Source organism: Narcine bancroftii, chromosome 6 (assembly GCF_036971445.1).
Source record: "Narcine bancroftii isolate sNarBan1 chromosome 6, sNarBan1.hap1, whole genome shotgun sequence".
NCBI classification, from domain to species: Eukaryota; Metazoa; Chordata; class Chondrichthyes; order Torpediniformes; family Narcinidae; genus Narcine; species Narcine bancroftii.
The window spans coordinates 38989864-39005470 of NC_091474.1; the positions used below are offsets into that span (position 1 = coordinate 38989864).

The following is a 15607-nucleotide window of genomic DNA, read 5'->3' on the forward strand; positions in this document are numbered from 1 at the left end:
GCAGCCCCGCAACCACACAGAGTACAGTCCAAACCATCAGCAGCCCAAGCTGTAGATCTGAACCTCTGACACAATCATAACCCTTCAGTGGCACCCTCTTGCATCCCAGTTCTGATACCCGGTGCCCCTTCAACTAGTCTTGAGCCAGTCTCCAGTAGGCATAGCCTGGTGTGAATCCCTTGACCACAGCCTAGAGCCTGCATGTGTTTGTTGTTTTGAGTCACCAACAGCCTACCGCCTGTGTGTTTCTTCAACCACAGAACACTCCACTGCTCCACAGCCATGCTCACTGTCCTGCAGGGTCTTTGTCTCTGCTTCTCCTTCTCAAAGGGTGTTCTTCCTGTTTTTTGGTACTGTGTGGCAGTCCTCCACTTCCCTGGAGTCTGCAACCCCGGCTGCTGCCAATCATAGGTGATGCCATCTTGGGCATAGTCCCCACAGTTGCAGAATTTTTAAATCAAACCACATTTGGATCCATTTACAGTCCATTTAAAGCCTGCATGGAGTCACCGGCAGTCGAACCGGGTAGATGATCCCTTCAGGAGCACTGTGTCTCCACTACCCGCTCTCCGCAGATCCGCACCAGTGGCAGCACTGCTGTTACAGCAGTGCCGCCATCTTGGCCTAGATACCAGTAAAGTTAATTAAATTGTTGAGTTCTGCACAGGGTCAAGAGGCAGCACCAATGTTTGCAATGATCTTGCAGAGAAAGATTTGGGGGTGGTACCATAGTAGGATTGGAATCAGGACTGTTCCACATACCTAAAAAAGGCAGGCATAGCTGGGCCCATGAGTGTACTCATTGATACATTTTGAACTTGGAGAAAAAAGACTAAAATTGTTAAGGGTAAAAATGAGTTCCATCAAGAGGAGGGGAATGTTGCTTTGCTTACTTGTGGAATTCTATCCAGGAAATCCTGGATGTTTCCAAAAGGGTCTTTGAACATTTTACTGGCAAAAATTTTAAGAGTGGTAACTATATTGACAACTAATCTGAACAGATTCAGGAAACATCCAAAATACAAAATAAATTTGAAGAAATCTTTTTTCATCACCGGTGAAAAAAGTAGCTTGAGCACTTTTTATCCCAAAGCTTTCAATGAATCTCTATGAATTCCAATTATGTTCTTATCCACTTTTAAGAGGCAACTTTCAGGAATAAAAGGAAATCTGTGAATATGCAGTTAAATCTGAGCAATCAAGTTTTAAAGTCTCTTCCAAGGAGGATTTACGTGCAACCAGTCTGGCATGCTCAGGTTAAATGCAGAAGAGCAGGGAGCCATTTCTCAAAACATAGTTTTCTGTGAACTTTATGTACCTCCAGTCTCTGCTCCTAACCATTCCTGGTGTTCCACGTCAATATAAAAACCATTAAAAATAGAAGGAAAAGGATAGCACTGTTAGAGCAACACTATTACAATTCCAGAGACCCAGATTTGAATCTGGCACTGTTGGGAGTCTGTATATTCTCCCCATGTGAAAGGAGTTAATGAGTGAATCTCCTTTTAAGTCTTTGGTTAGCCAACTCTCTTCTTGTAAATGCATTTCTTGTTCATATACCTATGGAATGTGAGTTTTTATAATGTTAAATGCTAGACTTTTGCCATGGTTTTTCTTTATCTCTCCCATTCTCCCTGAACTCTATGAACAACTGGTTAGATATCGGTACTAATTCTGCGCTGTGATCCTTTCCAATCCTATTATAACTGGAGCCAGACTGCTCTATTTCATTGACAGTGGATACAGAAAGCCATAGGAGACTCCAAATAACTCCAGATCAGGAAGACCACAGGTTTCTGACCTTCCTTGGACTGAATGTTGATAACTGGGATAGCAGCTGACTGTGAAGCACAAATTAGAAGAATGCTTGAACACAAAGGGTGGAAGAATGGCTTCTGACATCTAATGACAGTATTTTCTTGCTCCACATTGCCAATGGCATCCTCCTGACACCATAAATTCAATGTGATGTGCATATGGTATGACCAGATGACAGAACTGTCTGCAGTCAGTGCCTCTCGATCTGAACCTTCATACATGATCAACTTGCAGGTGGCTCTAGTTCACTCTGTGAAAAGTAAGTGCATGAAAAGTAAGAGTGTTTTTGGTTCATTGATTATTCAGGAATCTGATGGCAGGGAAGAAACTGTCCTGGTGCCACTGAGTGCTTATCTTTAGACTCCTGTACCTTTTCCCCAATGGGAGCAGAGTGAAGAGGGCATGACCTGGGTGGTGGGAATTCCTTGAGGATAGAGGCTGCTTTTTTTGAGACACCGCCTCATGTAGATGTCCTTGATGAGTAAAGTCTGGTGCCTGTGATGTCACAGGCTGAGTTAACCACCCTCTGGAGTTTATTCTTGTCCTGAGATTTGACACCTCCATACCAGGCAGTGATGCAACCAGCCAGAATGCTCTCCTCTGTACACCTGAAGAAGTTTACAAGAGTCTTTGGTGATATACTGTGGTGATTCAACCACTACACTGACTGCACTCCTACCAGCCTACTGCAGGGGACAACCTGGGGGCTCTGGCCCCACCTGCCAGCTATCAATCACTGGCCCATATAAAGACTCCAGTCAGCTCCTTTAGGGACAGTCAGACACATGGAGCCAGTAGTATACTGTGATTGGTGTACAAGTTTTAAGCTCATTAAAGCCTGTTGTACAATCTATGAAATTTGCATCAGAATTATTTGTGCAACAGAGCTCACAATTGAATTAGCTTAAAATTAAAGGACCATAAAGAAGTTCCTCACCATCGAGAGGCTGGATATTGACCCTCAACTTCTGGACGCTCCAGCATACTTTGAGGTCTGGAAGCATGCGATTGAGGTGATCGTCCACACACAGAGGTCATCAATACAAACCAGAAAAAAAATCATGGTGCTATGCACCAAGCCTGTGTGTTTTCCAAGCTATCCGAGACTGCACAGATCTCAAACCAGCAATGTCATCATGGAAGGTATGTACCGGCCTGGTTCCTGCTCAGCATCAGGGTACAGCAGCCAGGTGACACGGCAGACACTTATCTTTGGGCACTGCGAGAGCTTGCACACCCATGTGCGATTGAAGCTGAGGTGACTACTGGGGATGTGGAGGGCTGCGGTCAAGGGCGACTTGACAGAGATGACTGTTGGAGGAAAATAATGCTTCCCTTACCAGGATCATGGAGATGGTCCCCTAGAAGCTGCAGCTCACCATGTAGAGGTCTTCAATGCTCGCCTCCTCTAACCTCTGGCCTGGCTGACAATGATGACAGCAGTTGCAGAGGAGCCCCACGTGGAAGAGACGATCACCGCTGCTGACGCAGTCTGCCACTGTAAGTACTGTGGGTCGGACAGGTACTCCTGAAAGAACTGCCCTGCAAGGAATTTGCATTGCTTCTAATGCGGCAAGAAAGGCCACCTCACTAAAGTGTGCCTCCCCAAACCCACCGCGAATGCTGTAATCCTCTGTGACAATCAGGAGCCCCTTCCAACTCTCTGGATGCTTCCATGTGAGTGCCAGGCAGTGCCATTACTTCACCCACCACTTCTGCAGGCACCAACAATGTCACTTTTGGCCTGGCCATCCAACCACACTGCTGCCATGCGCTCACCCCAGGTGCCGGCATCTTTCATCGTCCAACTTCCACCTGCACTGATAATGCCAACAGTCAACACCATGTTGACATGTTGGCCAACCATGCCAACACCATATGCGTCTACTGGGCGCCACCATCATGGGCCAGCCGACCCCCATCCACCCCAACTTGCTGACCAGATGATGTGGTCAACAGACGCGTATGCAAAACCATGTATTAGTCGCACCTCATGCTCCTAAAGACACCCACTGGCTGCTACTCACCATAACCATTGGGGAGCAGCGACTCAGATTCCGAGGTGGTCCTAGCGTCCACCATGCTATCGGAGGACATTCCCCATGGACATTGCTGTTCATAGATAAGTAATAAAATGCCTGTTTGATAGCAGTAGTCCTGAGAGCTTTATGCATCTGAATGTGGTCCTTACACTAAAACTCAGAGTACACCCAGTGAACTTCGCTATCGCCTAGACCACTCCATCATGGCACTAGGTGCTGCTTGGTGAACTTGACAGTGGCGGGGTGGGGGGGAACATACCAAGGGTTCAGGCTCCTGGTCATGACCAAGCTCTGTGCCATGGCTATCCTGGGATTAGATTTCCAGTGTCACCTCCACAGCCTCACCCTTGCCTCCCAGTCACCATCCATAGCACAAAGTCCAGCAACCACCCTCAGTGCACCTGCAGGCTCTCCACCTATGGGTGCTCCCTCCATCCTTCTTCAACTACTTGATGCTTGACTGCAGCCTATAGCGGCCAACAGCAGGCCAATGGGATCTTTATCGGCTAAGTGAGACGGCTTCTGGTGGAAGGAATTATAGAGCCTAGCGCCAGCCCCTAAATAGCCCAGGTCCTTGTTGTAAAAGGGGGCAGCAAACCTAGGATAATCATGGGCTAAGTAAAGATCTGGACCCACTGTACCCCTAGGATAATCATCAACTATAGCCAGACCGTCAACAAATACACCTAGCTGGGTGTCTACCTACTGACCCACATCGCCAACATAGAGATAGTCCAGTATCATGGGTTTTCCCCATGACTGACCTGAAGTCAGGAGATAGACCATGTGGTAACCAGCACAATCTAAGAGCAACTTTCCCATACCTGGACAATGTCACCATCTGCAGCCACAACCAGCAGGACCATGATGCCAACCTGGAGAGATTTCTCCAGATGGCAGAGGCATTGAACCTCATCTACAACAGGGAGAAGTGAGTGTTCAGTACCACCTGCCTCGCCATCCTGGGGTGTGTAGTGAAACATAATGTCATCTGTCCCAACCCCGAACACATGCACCCCTATTGGAACTGCTCCTCCTTCCACGCTCAAGGCCCTCCGCAGGTGCCTGGAGCTCTTCTCTTACTCCTCCCAGTGGGTCCCCTGCTTCTCAGACATGGTCCACCCACTGGCCCAAGCCACCACCTTTCCCCTCCCTGCAGAGGCACATGTGGCCCTTTCCTGCATCAGACAGGACATCACTAATGCCATGATGTATGTCATAGACAAGGCCACCCCATTCCAGGTGGAGTGCAATGCCTCTGACGTTACCCTTGCTGCCACCCTCAATCAAGGGGCAGACCCATAGCATTCTTCTTCAGGATCCCCCATGGTTCAGAGCTCAGGCACTCTGCCACTACCTGGCAGGCAGAAGGTTCACCCTTCTCACGACCAACGCAGAGAGACATTCATGTTCAGCAACACCCACAGAGTCGAGATCAAAAACAAGAAGATCTTACGCTGGAGAGTTGAGCTGGCCACATTCAACTACGACATCAAGTATAGGCTGAGGAAGCTCAACGACCTCCTGGTGCCCTGTCCCAGACCTGCACCAGTGTGCAGTCCAAACAGTTTCATGCGCTGCACAACACCCTTTGCCACCCAGGCATCACACGCCTGCACCACTTCATTAAACCCCAGAACTTTCCCTTCACCATCCAAGAAGTCCAGACCATGACTGAGTCCTGCAGGGTCTGTGTGGAGTGCAAACCATGCTTCTTCTGCCCACCACAGGCCCATGTAGTGAAGGCCACTCGGCCCTTCAGCGTCGACTTCAAGGGACCACTGCCTTCCATGAATAAGAACATCTATTTCCTCTCGGTTATAGACAAATACTCCCATTTTCCCTTCAACATCCCTTGCCCCGATTCCTCCACTGCCTCTGTTATCAAGCCATTGCTGCAGATCTTCACAACGTTCAGATACCTGGGATTCATCTACAGTGAATGGGGGTCCAGCTTCATGAGTGAGGAGCTGCACCAGTACCTGGTGGTGCGAGGCATTGCATCTAGTCACACATCTAGCTACAACCCCAGGGGCATCGGGCAGGTGGAACATGAAAACGGGGTTATCTGGAAGGTGGTCCTCCTGGCCATGAGGTCAAAAGGTTGGTCCATCAACTATTGCCCTCTCACCCCGGGCACCCTTGGCTCATCCAGGATCCCCTGGGAGCCAACATCCTCTCTCTGTCTGTCCCTGCGGCCCCAACCCACACCTACACTCCCACTCTGCCAGACACCATTCCATCTGAAGCCCTTCCTGTGACGGTACCAGAGGCACAGACAACTGACGGACTGCCTGAACTTTTAGATACTATCTGATACCGAGAACAACCCCCCACCAACCCCAGGACTCAGTTTAATGTGGTGATAAAACCACCTCACTGGCTGCACTCCTACCAGCCTACTGCAGGTAGGCAACCTGTCAGCTGTCAATCACTGGCCCGTATAAAGACTTGAGACAGCCCCTTAGGGGACAGTCAGACACATGGAGCCAGCAGTGTACTGGGACTGGTGTGTACAAGTTTAAACTGATTAAAGCCTGATATACAGTCTGTGGACTTTGCATCAGAATTATTTGCTCAGCAGTGCTCACACATACCAAATCTCCTCAGATACCTCACAAAGTATAGCTGCTGGTGAGCCCTCTTTGTGATTGCATCAACATGGAAGCTCCAGGACAGATTCTCAGAGATGTTGATACCCAGAAATTTGAAGTTCTTGACCCTCTCCATTACTGAGCCCTTGATGAGAACTTGGTCCTGTTCCCCGATTTCCTCCTAAAGTCCATAATCATCTCTTTGGTTTTGCTGACGTTGAATGCAAGGTTGCTGTCGTTACACCATTCAGCGAGCTTTTCTATCTCCCTTCTGTATGCTTCCTCATTGACGTTTGTGATTCTGCCAACTGTGGTGTCATTGGCAAAAGTAGATGGCATTGGAATTTTGCCTGGCCACACAGTCGTGGATGTATAATGAGTTAATCGGGCTAAGCACGCATTCTTGAGGTACGCCTGTTTTGATGATCAGTGTGGGGGAGACATTTCCAATTCGTACTGACTGTGGTTTTCCAATTATAAAGTTAATGATCCATTGCAGAGGCAGGTACAGAGGCTTAGTGTTTGTAGCTTCTTGGCCAGCATTGATGGAATAATGTTGTTGAAGGCTGAGCTGTAGTCAATAAAGAGCAGTTGTATGTATGAATTATTGTTTTCGAGGTGATCCAGAGCTGTGGAGAGCCAACAATATTGCATCTGCTGTTGAGCGATAGTTATGACAGGAGAATTACAGTGGGTCCAGATCTTTACTTAGCCCATGACTAGCCTCTCAAAGAATTTCATCACAGTAGAAGTTAGTGCTACTGGGCAGGTAGTCATCGACACACCTTTGACATCTGTGAGTCTTTTAAATATGCCTTTTGTATCAGCCTCTACCACCATCCCCAGCATTGTTTTCCAGGCACCCATCACTACTGCCCTTTCCCCTAGACTTACCTCCACTCACCTTAAAGAGAAGTCTTCTAGTCTAATTTTGGCCTGGGAAAAAGGTGCTAACTATCCACTCTATCTATTCCTCTCAGAATCTTACACACCACTATTAAGTCGCCTTTCATCCTCTGTTGCTCCAAAGAGAAAAGCCCTAGCTCATTCATTCTCTAATACATGCAGTATCCTGACAAATCTCTTCTGCACCTTCTCTGAAGCTTCCACACCCTTTGAATAACAAGATGAACAAAACTAAACACAATGCTCTGAGTGTGGTTAGCCAGAGGTAACCACCAACTAATCACCTACTAATGAAGACTAACATACCATATGCTTACTGAGGCACCCTATCAACTAGATCACAACTTTGATAGATCTGTGGACTTGGACCACAAGATTTCACTGTTCCTCTACATTGGACAGCACAGTTAGCGTAGCGGTTAGCGCAATGCTGTTACAGTACCAGCAACCAGGATTCAAATCTGCCTCTGTCTGTAAGGAGTTTGCATGGGTTTCCTTCCACCCTTCAAAAAGAAAAAAACATACTGAATATTGTAGGTCAATTGGGTGCATTTGGGGGACACAGGCTTGTGGGCTGAAAGGGCCTGAAGAGTGCTGTATGTCTAAATTGCTAAGAATCCTGCCATTAACTGAGTACCCTGCCTTCAAATTCAATCTTCCAAAGTGTATCACTTCACATTTATACTTATTAAATTCCATCTGCCACTTCTATGGCCGTCTGCATCCTGTCCTATTGTAATCGCCCCAACACCTTCTACAATATCGACTACGCCTCCAACCTTCATGCCATCAAACTTACTAATCCACTTCCACTTCCTCAGCTAAGTCACTTAGACCAATGGCCCCAGAACAGACCCCTGCAGAATGCCACTAGTTATCAACTTCCAGTCAGAGTCCTCTCCATTAAATACCACCCTCTGCCTTCTGTGGGCATGCCAATTTCAAATCCATGCAGCCAAGTTTTTATGGATCCCATGACTCATGTCTTTCTTGATGGGAATCTTGTCAAACACTTTCTAACATAAAAAGGCCTGTGATTAATGGTGTGTCTCAGGGATCAGCGCTGTCATCTATATCAATCATCTGGATGATAATGTGGTAAATTGAATCAGCAAGTTTGCAAATGACACCAAGATTGGAGGTGTTGTGGACAGTGAAGAAGGTTTCCAAAGCTTGCAGAAGGATCTGGACTAGCTTGAAAAATGGGCTGAAAAATGGCAGATGGAATTTAATGCAGACAAGTGTAAGGTGTTGCACTTTGGAAGGACAAACCAAGAAAGGGCATACACAGTAAATGGTAGAGCACCGAACAGAAGGATCTGGGAATAGATACATAATTTTCTGAAAGTGATGTCACATGTGGATAGGGTTGTAAAAAGAACTTTTCAAAGTATTGAGTACAGGAGTTGGGATATTACATTAAAGTTGTACAAGACATTGGTGAGGCCAAAATTTGAGTATTGTGTGCCGAGTTGTGTGCTGAGTTGAGAGAATATTTACTCAGCTGTTTCCTAGACTTTAGGAAGTTTAAACAGGTTAGGACTTTATTCCCTGGAGCATAGAAGAACGAGGGGAGATTTGATAGAGATATTTAAAATTATGAGGGGGATGGACAGCGTAAATGTAGGTAGGCTTTTCCCACTGATGATAGGTGAGATAGAAACCAGAGGACATGGGTTAAGGGTGAAAGGGAAAAAGTTTCGGAGGAACATAAGGAGGAACTTTTTCACACTCAATGGTGGGAGTGTCAGCTGAAGTGGTAAATGCAGATTCAATTTTAACATTTAAGAAGAATTTGGACAGGTGCATGGATGAAAGCAATATGGAAGGCTATGGACTTGGTGCAGGTCAGTGGGACTAGTCAGAAAAATGGTTCAGCACAGACTTAAAGGGCATATTTCTGTGCTGTAATATTCTATAATTCTAAGTCAGTAATTTATATAAACAGTATAGTCTCAAAATTAACCCCTGGGGAATATCTCATTGTAAAAAGAATCTGACAGCATTCTCAGTCCTTAAGTCAATCCCAAATCATGCTGTAAGTTATCATTAATAACATTTAGAGCCTATTAATCTGTCAGTTGACAAAATATATGTTAGTTTTCACCATCGTCAAATTGCTTTTTCTCTGATTAGCCAAACTCAAGACTTCTTCAGAGCTATCAGATGCAGACTCTGAAACTTCTTTGTAACATGGTTGTGTTGCAGCTGCTCTTCGTGGACAATTCCTTTGCTTCTTTTCAGCTGGGATTTTCTTTGAATTGATTTTTTCAATGGATTTCTGTCAAAATAAATAAAGAAACATTTACAGTTTTTTCTCTTAATAAATATCAAATGACACAAAGCCAAACAATCCATATTGCCAAGCTACAAAATGGTCATACCAAGAGGCTTTTTCCATTTTACTAAAGCACAAACCCAGTTAGCTTCAGGCAAAATCCTACCAGATTTTGCTGTTCAGTCTTTGTACTGTACTCCCATAAACTCATCACTGATTTTGATATGTGACCAGAATAATTATGAAATCACCCTATAGCATTTTGTTTGAATTAAGCCAATAATTTTCCAGAATTTAATTTAAGGACATGGTTGTTGGTGAAAAGGCAAACATTTCTCACAAATCTCTAAATGTTATTTATCAAGTTCATAATGCCTGTAGACACTGTGTAAAGGCATCACCTATTGCTCAGATTGCACTTACAGAATTTTGATTCAGCATTAATAAAAGAATAGTGATATATTTGCAAGTTAAGGATGCATGCCAGTTGAAAAACTTGGAGAAAGAGCTGTTCTCATTCTTCCAATATCTTTATTTGTCCAGGTAGTAGATGTTAGGGGTTTGGCGATGTAACTGGGTTTGAGGAAAGTTTGACAAAGGGCAAGGAACATTCTGAAGGTATTAAATCGGGAGTTATAGTTTAAGTTATGGATATTGTTCAGAAATTACATCAGCTTGCATGACTCATATTGTAGTCACAACCCATTCAGCAGATTCCATGAAGAACCAGAAGGAAGAGTAGATCATTCACGCCCTTAAATATCCCCATATTCAATAACATAAAAGTTGGATCTTTTACCTCAATGCCATATTGTCACAGTAACTGAACAAAGTTCAGATTTATTGTCAGAGTACATACATGGCCTCAATACAACCCAGAGATTCTTTTCCCTGCAGGCCAGGCAGAAATTCTACTTATTGATAGTGTAAAAAAAATCATACTCAAGGAAAGATACATATACAAAAGAGAGAAATGTAAACAAAAAAGAAAGTGCAAACAAACTGATGGTGCAATTCAGAAAATAAACATTCAAGTACAAATAATGTGCAAAGTAAAAGTCTTTAATTGAGTCTCTCATTGTGTTTGTTCTTTAGGAGTCTTATGGTGAAGGGGTAGCAACTGTTCTTGAACTTGGTGGTACAAGTTTTGTGGCAGTAGTGAGAACACAGCATGTCCTGAATGGTGTTGATCCTTGGTGATTGCTGCTGCTCTCCAAGAGCAGTGTCCCATGTAATTTTCTCGATGGTTTGGAGAGTTTTGCCTGTGAAGCACTAGGCTGTGTCCACTACCTTTTGCATCGCTTTCTGCTCAGAGGTATTGGTGCCCCCATACTAGGCTGTAATGCAGCCGGTCAGAAAAGATGTAGAAGTTTGCCAAGATTTTTGATGTTGTATTAAACTTCTGCAAACTCCCGAGAAAGTAGAGGCGTACCTTCCTCACGATGACATTCATGAATAGTCCTCTGAAATAGTGACTCCCAGGAATTTAAATTTGCTCACCTTCTCCACCTCTGATCCCCCAATGATCACTGGATCGTACACCTCTGGTTTTCCCCTCCTAAAGTTCACAATCAGCTCCTTGGTTTTAGTGATATTCAGTACGTGACTGTTGTTAGTGCACCATTCAGCCATGTTTTCAATCTCCCTCCTGTATGCTGACTCATTGCCCCCTTTCATACAACCCACTAACATGGTGTCATCAGCAAATTTGTAGATGATGTTATTGTCATATCAAGCCACAGTCATAGGTGTAAAATAAGTAGAGTAGGGGATTAGGAACACAGCCCTGAGGTGCTCTAGTACTGATGGAGATTGTGGAAGAGATTTTCTTACCAATCATCATTGATTGTTGTCTGGATTCTGGAAATCCAGAATCCAATTACACAGTGGGGTGTTGAATCCCAGGTCCATATCAATTAATTTCTTTAATATCAAGAAAAATCTACCTATCGCTATCTTGAATACACTCATTGCAGAAATCTTCATTAATGATTCCCCATCTTTAAGGTTTCAAAAATTCTTCTCATCTCAGGTGACAAACCAAATATCTTCTGTCTACTGAAGATGCAGAGGTGCTGGTGTACTTCCTTATCCATTAGTCAAATTGAATGGAACATGAAAGGTAAATGGAGACATTTAGTCCGAGGAACTTAAAGTTGTCCACTATTTCAGCATCAACAGCATTGATGCAGAGAGGTGAATGAGTCCCATCCCTCTTTCAGGTCTATGAGAGGTTCCTTAGTCTTGCTGATATTGAGGGAAAGGTTGTTGTCCTGGCACAAAGACACTGGCCCCTCTATTTCACTTCTATATTTGTCATTATTTGAGATCCTACCTACAATAGTGGTTGGTGTTGGAACAACATTTGGCCAGAAGTTATGGGAGCAAAGGGAGTACATTAGGGGACTGAGTACACAGTCTTGTGGGGCCCTATTCTTAAGAATGATTGTGGAGGAGGTGTTATTATTAATTATCATTGTTCATGGCCTGAAGGACAGAAAATCATGGAAGCAATTGCAGAGAGGTGTGCTGAGGTTAAGATTACAAGAGTTTGGGGACGAGCTATTATTTGAAGGCAAAGCTATAGCTAATGAATAGTTGTCTGATATAGGTGTCCTTATTGTCCAGACATTCCAGGGCTACATGTATTTCAAATTTTAAAAACAGGAGCAGTTCATTGCATCTATGATGGTCAATCTTACTTTTCATCTCATGGGTTGTTAGGAGATTATACGGTAGTATGTTACATGCCCATATAGATATGATTCACATGTTATGGCTTTTGCCACTACTGTCTTTTCAGGAGTGAGTTTTATGAACCCCTCACTTTGTAGATCAAACTATTTTTCTTACAGAGTTATAGAAACATCTGCCACAGAACCGATTCTTCAGCCTAATTTGTTTCGTGTCAATCAAGTTGGCATTCTGGCTAAACCAATTTGCCTGCATTTGGCCTTTACCTTTTAAATTCTTCCTACCCACATATCTCTAAATGTTATTTATCAATATCTTTGATATCTTTTGAATGTCATAATTGTACCTGCTTCTCTAGCAACTCATTCCAGATATGGACCTGCCTCTGTGTGGAAAAATTGCACCTCAGGCTCTTTTTAAATCTCCCCCTTCACCTTAAACTGGCAGCCTCAATGAAATCATCTACCGAGGGATAAAGGCAATGAGGATTCACTGTAACCATGCCCCTCATAATTTTATAAACCTATTTCTTTGTTCCAGAAAATAAAGACCCAGCCGAGCCCGACAAATGAAACCCTCAAATCCTAGTTACCTCCTGCTGAATCTCTTCTGCGCCCTTTCCAAATTAATTACATATTTCCAATAGCTTGGCAAGCAGAAATGCACACAATCCTCCAATGAGTACTTTTGCACTCAATACTCCACCTAATGAAGGCAAGCAGACCAAATGCCTTCTTCACCATCCAATTCACTTGAGTTCCAGGGAACCATGCAGCTGTACTCATAGGTCTCTCTCTCTTCTATAACACTCTTCAGGGCCTCACATTTACTTCACAAGTCCTTCCTGATTTGACCTACCCAACTGCAAAACCTCACACTTGTTACAGTTAAATTCGATTTGTCCTTCTTTCACCCACCTTTCCAAATGATCTAGATCATGGTGTAACCTTAGATATCCTTCCTTAAATGTTGATGTCATCTGCAGATTTACTAGGCATGATAATTTCATTGACATCCAATAACAAACAATAGTGGTCTCAGTACCAGTTCCTGCAGCATAGGCCTTGAATCAGAAAAGCAATTTATGAATACCTGACTCCTTCTTCCAAGCCATTTTTGAACCCAATTAGCTAGCTCAGCTTGTATACCATATGATCTAGCCTTCCAGACCAGCCTACCATGTGGGACTTTATCAAAGGAGTTGCTAAAATCCATAGACAATGTCCACCAACCTGCCCTCATCATTCCCCAAGGTCACCTTTTCAAAAAATGTAATCATTTATCCTTCCTGTTATCCTTCCACCCATACCCTTAAATGATAAACCTTGTTTTTCTCTCTTAGCTGAAAGAAACACTCTTTTTTTACTAACCTTGTTTGGTCTCACATATGCCTTGATTATTTTTCCCTCAGACCACCTTTATTCCAACTAAAATAAACTCAACTCAGCCTTGCCCGATTTCTAAAATTCTCCACTCCTAGTGACATCACCAGCACTATCACATCCTTTTATCACATCCTTTCCTGCAATAACCTCATATTCCTTGACTATTACATTGTATTCCAGTTGTTTTACACCTTTGACATTTTTGCTCCATGTTTCTGAATATCCAAAAATTGCAAATTATTATTTGCCTTGTTTTTCCTTACCAAATGGATCGTCCCATACCGTATTTTACTGGATTTATTTCTTAACTCACTTTACCATTGTATTGACATCCTCAAAACTTTCTTCCAGACATTTAATAGTTTTTTTTTAAAATTCTGCTGCTCCTCTATTCAAGTTCAAATTATTGATATGTGCCATAGAGACAAGAAGCAACATTAGGCCATTCAGTCACAGAAGCCTGCTCCATCATTCTAAAAGATCGTGCTGATCTTTTACTTCAATAATACTTTTCTATAATAACCTCATATTCCTTGACTATTATTTAATAAGAACTTTCAATATCTAGATAGAAGACAGAAAATGACAGTACAGAGACAATCCCTACAGCCCAGAATGTTTGCTCCAAACACAATATTAAATTAAACTAAATCTTTTATGCCTGTACATGATCCATATCCTACAATTCCCTGCATTTTCATCTGTTCAGCAAGAAGCCTCTTAAGTGCTATTATCATGTCTGCTTCCACCACTACCTTGAGCAACCAATTTCGGGCACCTACCATTCTCTGTGTAAAAATACTTGCCTTGTATATCACCTTTACACATTATCCCCTTTAATTTAATTTTACATTTATACTTTTGGAAAAAGATTCTACTCTCTCTATGCCTCTCATAATTTTATGGGTTTATAAAGTCATGTCTTCTCCTCAGCTTCCGATGCTCCAGAGAAAACAATCCAGGTTTGTCAAATCTTTCCTTATATCTTCTAGTCCAGGCAGCATCCTAATAAATAATTTCTGTATCCTTTCCAAAGGCTCCATGCCCCTTCTCTGATGCTCCATCCAGAATTACACTGAGTATTCTAAGTGCAGCCTAACCCATTTTGTATATAACTACAACATGTTTTCCTTACTGTTACATTCAATGATCTGCCTATGGAAGGCATGCATGCCATACACCTTCTCCTTCTTTTTATCTATTTGCATTCCATTTTCAGGGACTCTAGATCCCTTTTTACATTAATGCTATTAAGGGTCTTGCCATTATCTGCATATTTTCCTCTAATACTTGACCTTTCAAAGCCTAACACTTTACACTTGCTCAATCTACCATTTTTCCCTTCTCTGTAACTGCCTCATGAATAACAGAAGCATCACTAGAGTGAGGGTAAGGAGAGTGACTGTGTTGAATGTGAGATCAATGTAGAACAGGCTTCATACTTTGTAGTATGAAGTGCTGGATCTTTTAAAAAATACTTGGATAGATAAGTAGCCAAGACTGTACAGGATATAGTAAAAAGATAGAAATGCTGGAGGAATTCAGCAAATCTTGCAGTGTCCATTGGAAGTAAAGATAATATAATCGATATTTTGGACACGAGTTCTTCTTCAAAGTATGATTCAAAAACAGCCAAGCACATGAATTAAAAAGCTAGGAGAAGAGAAGAATGGGCAGGAGAGGAGTACAGACCAACAGACAAGCAATGTTAATTGAATATGGATGGGACGCAGGGTGGTGTGTGCCGTATCCAGTGGCGTGTATATCATTCTGGACGCACTGCTGCTTCGGCAGAGAGGTAAGGGTCCGCACGTGACGAAAGGAATGTGGACACTGCAAGGGTGCAGAGGGAATGCAGTGTTTACAGCTGGGAGAGGCTCCATGTGGTAT

General features: G+C 43.3%; 1 protein-coding gene across 8 annotated transcripts in view; it reads right to left on the minus strand.

Moving 5' to 3' along the window:
* sycp2 (synaptonemal complex protein 2) overlaps positions 1-15607 on the minus strand; it is a 328877-nt gene that overhangs the window by 82258 nt on the left and 231012 nt on the right. For all 8 annotated transcript variants that reach the window (XM_069884683.1, XM_069884685.1, XM_069884690.1 and 5 more), the window contains one exon: positions 9468-9641. In XM_069884683.1, coding sequence (XP_069740784.1) covers positions 9468-9641 — 174 coding nt within the window. The remainder of the gene's footprint in view (positions 1-9467; positions 9642-15607) is intronic.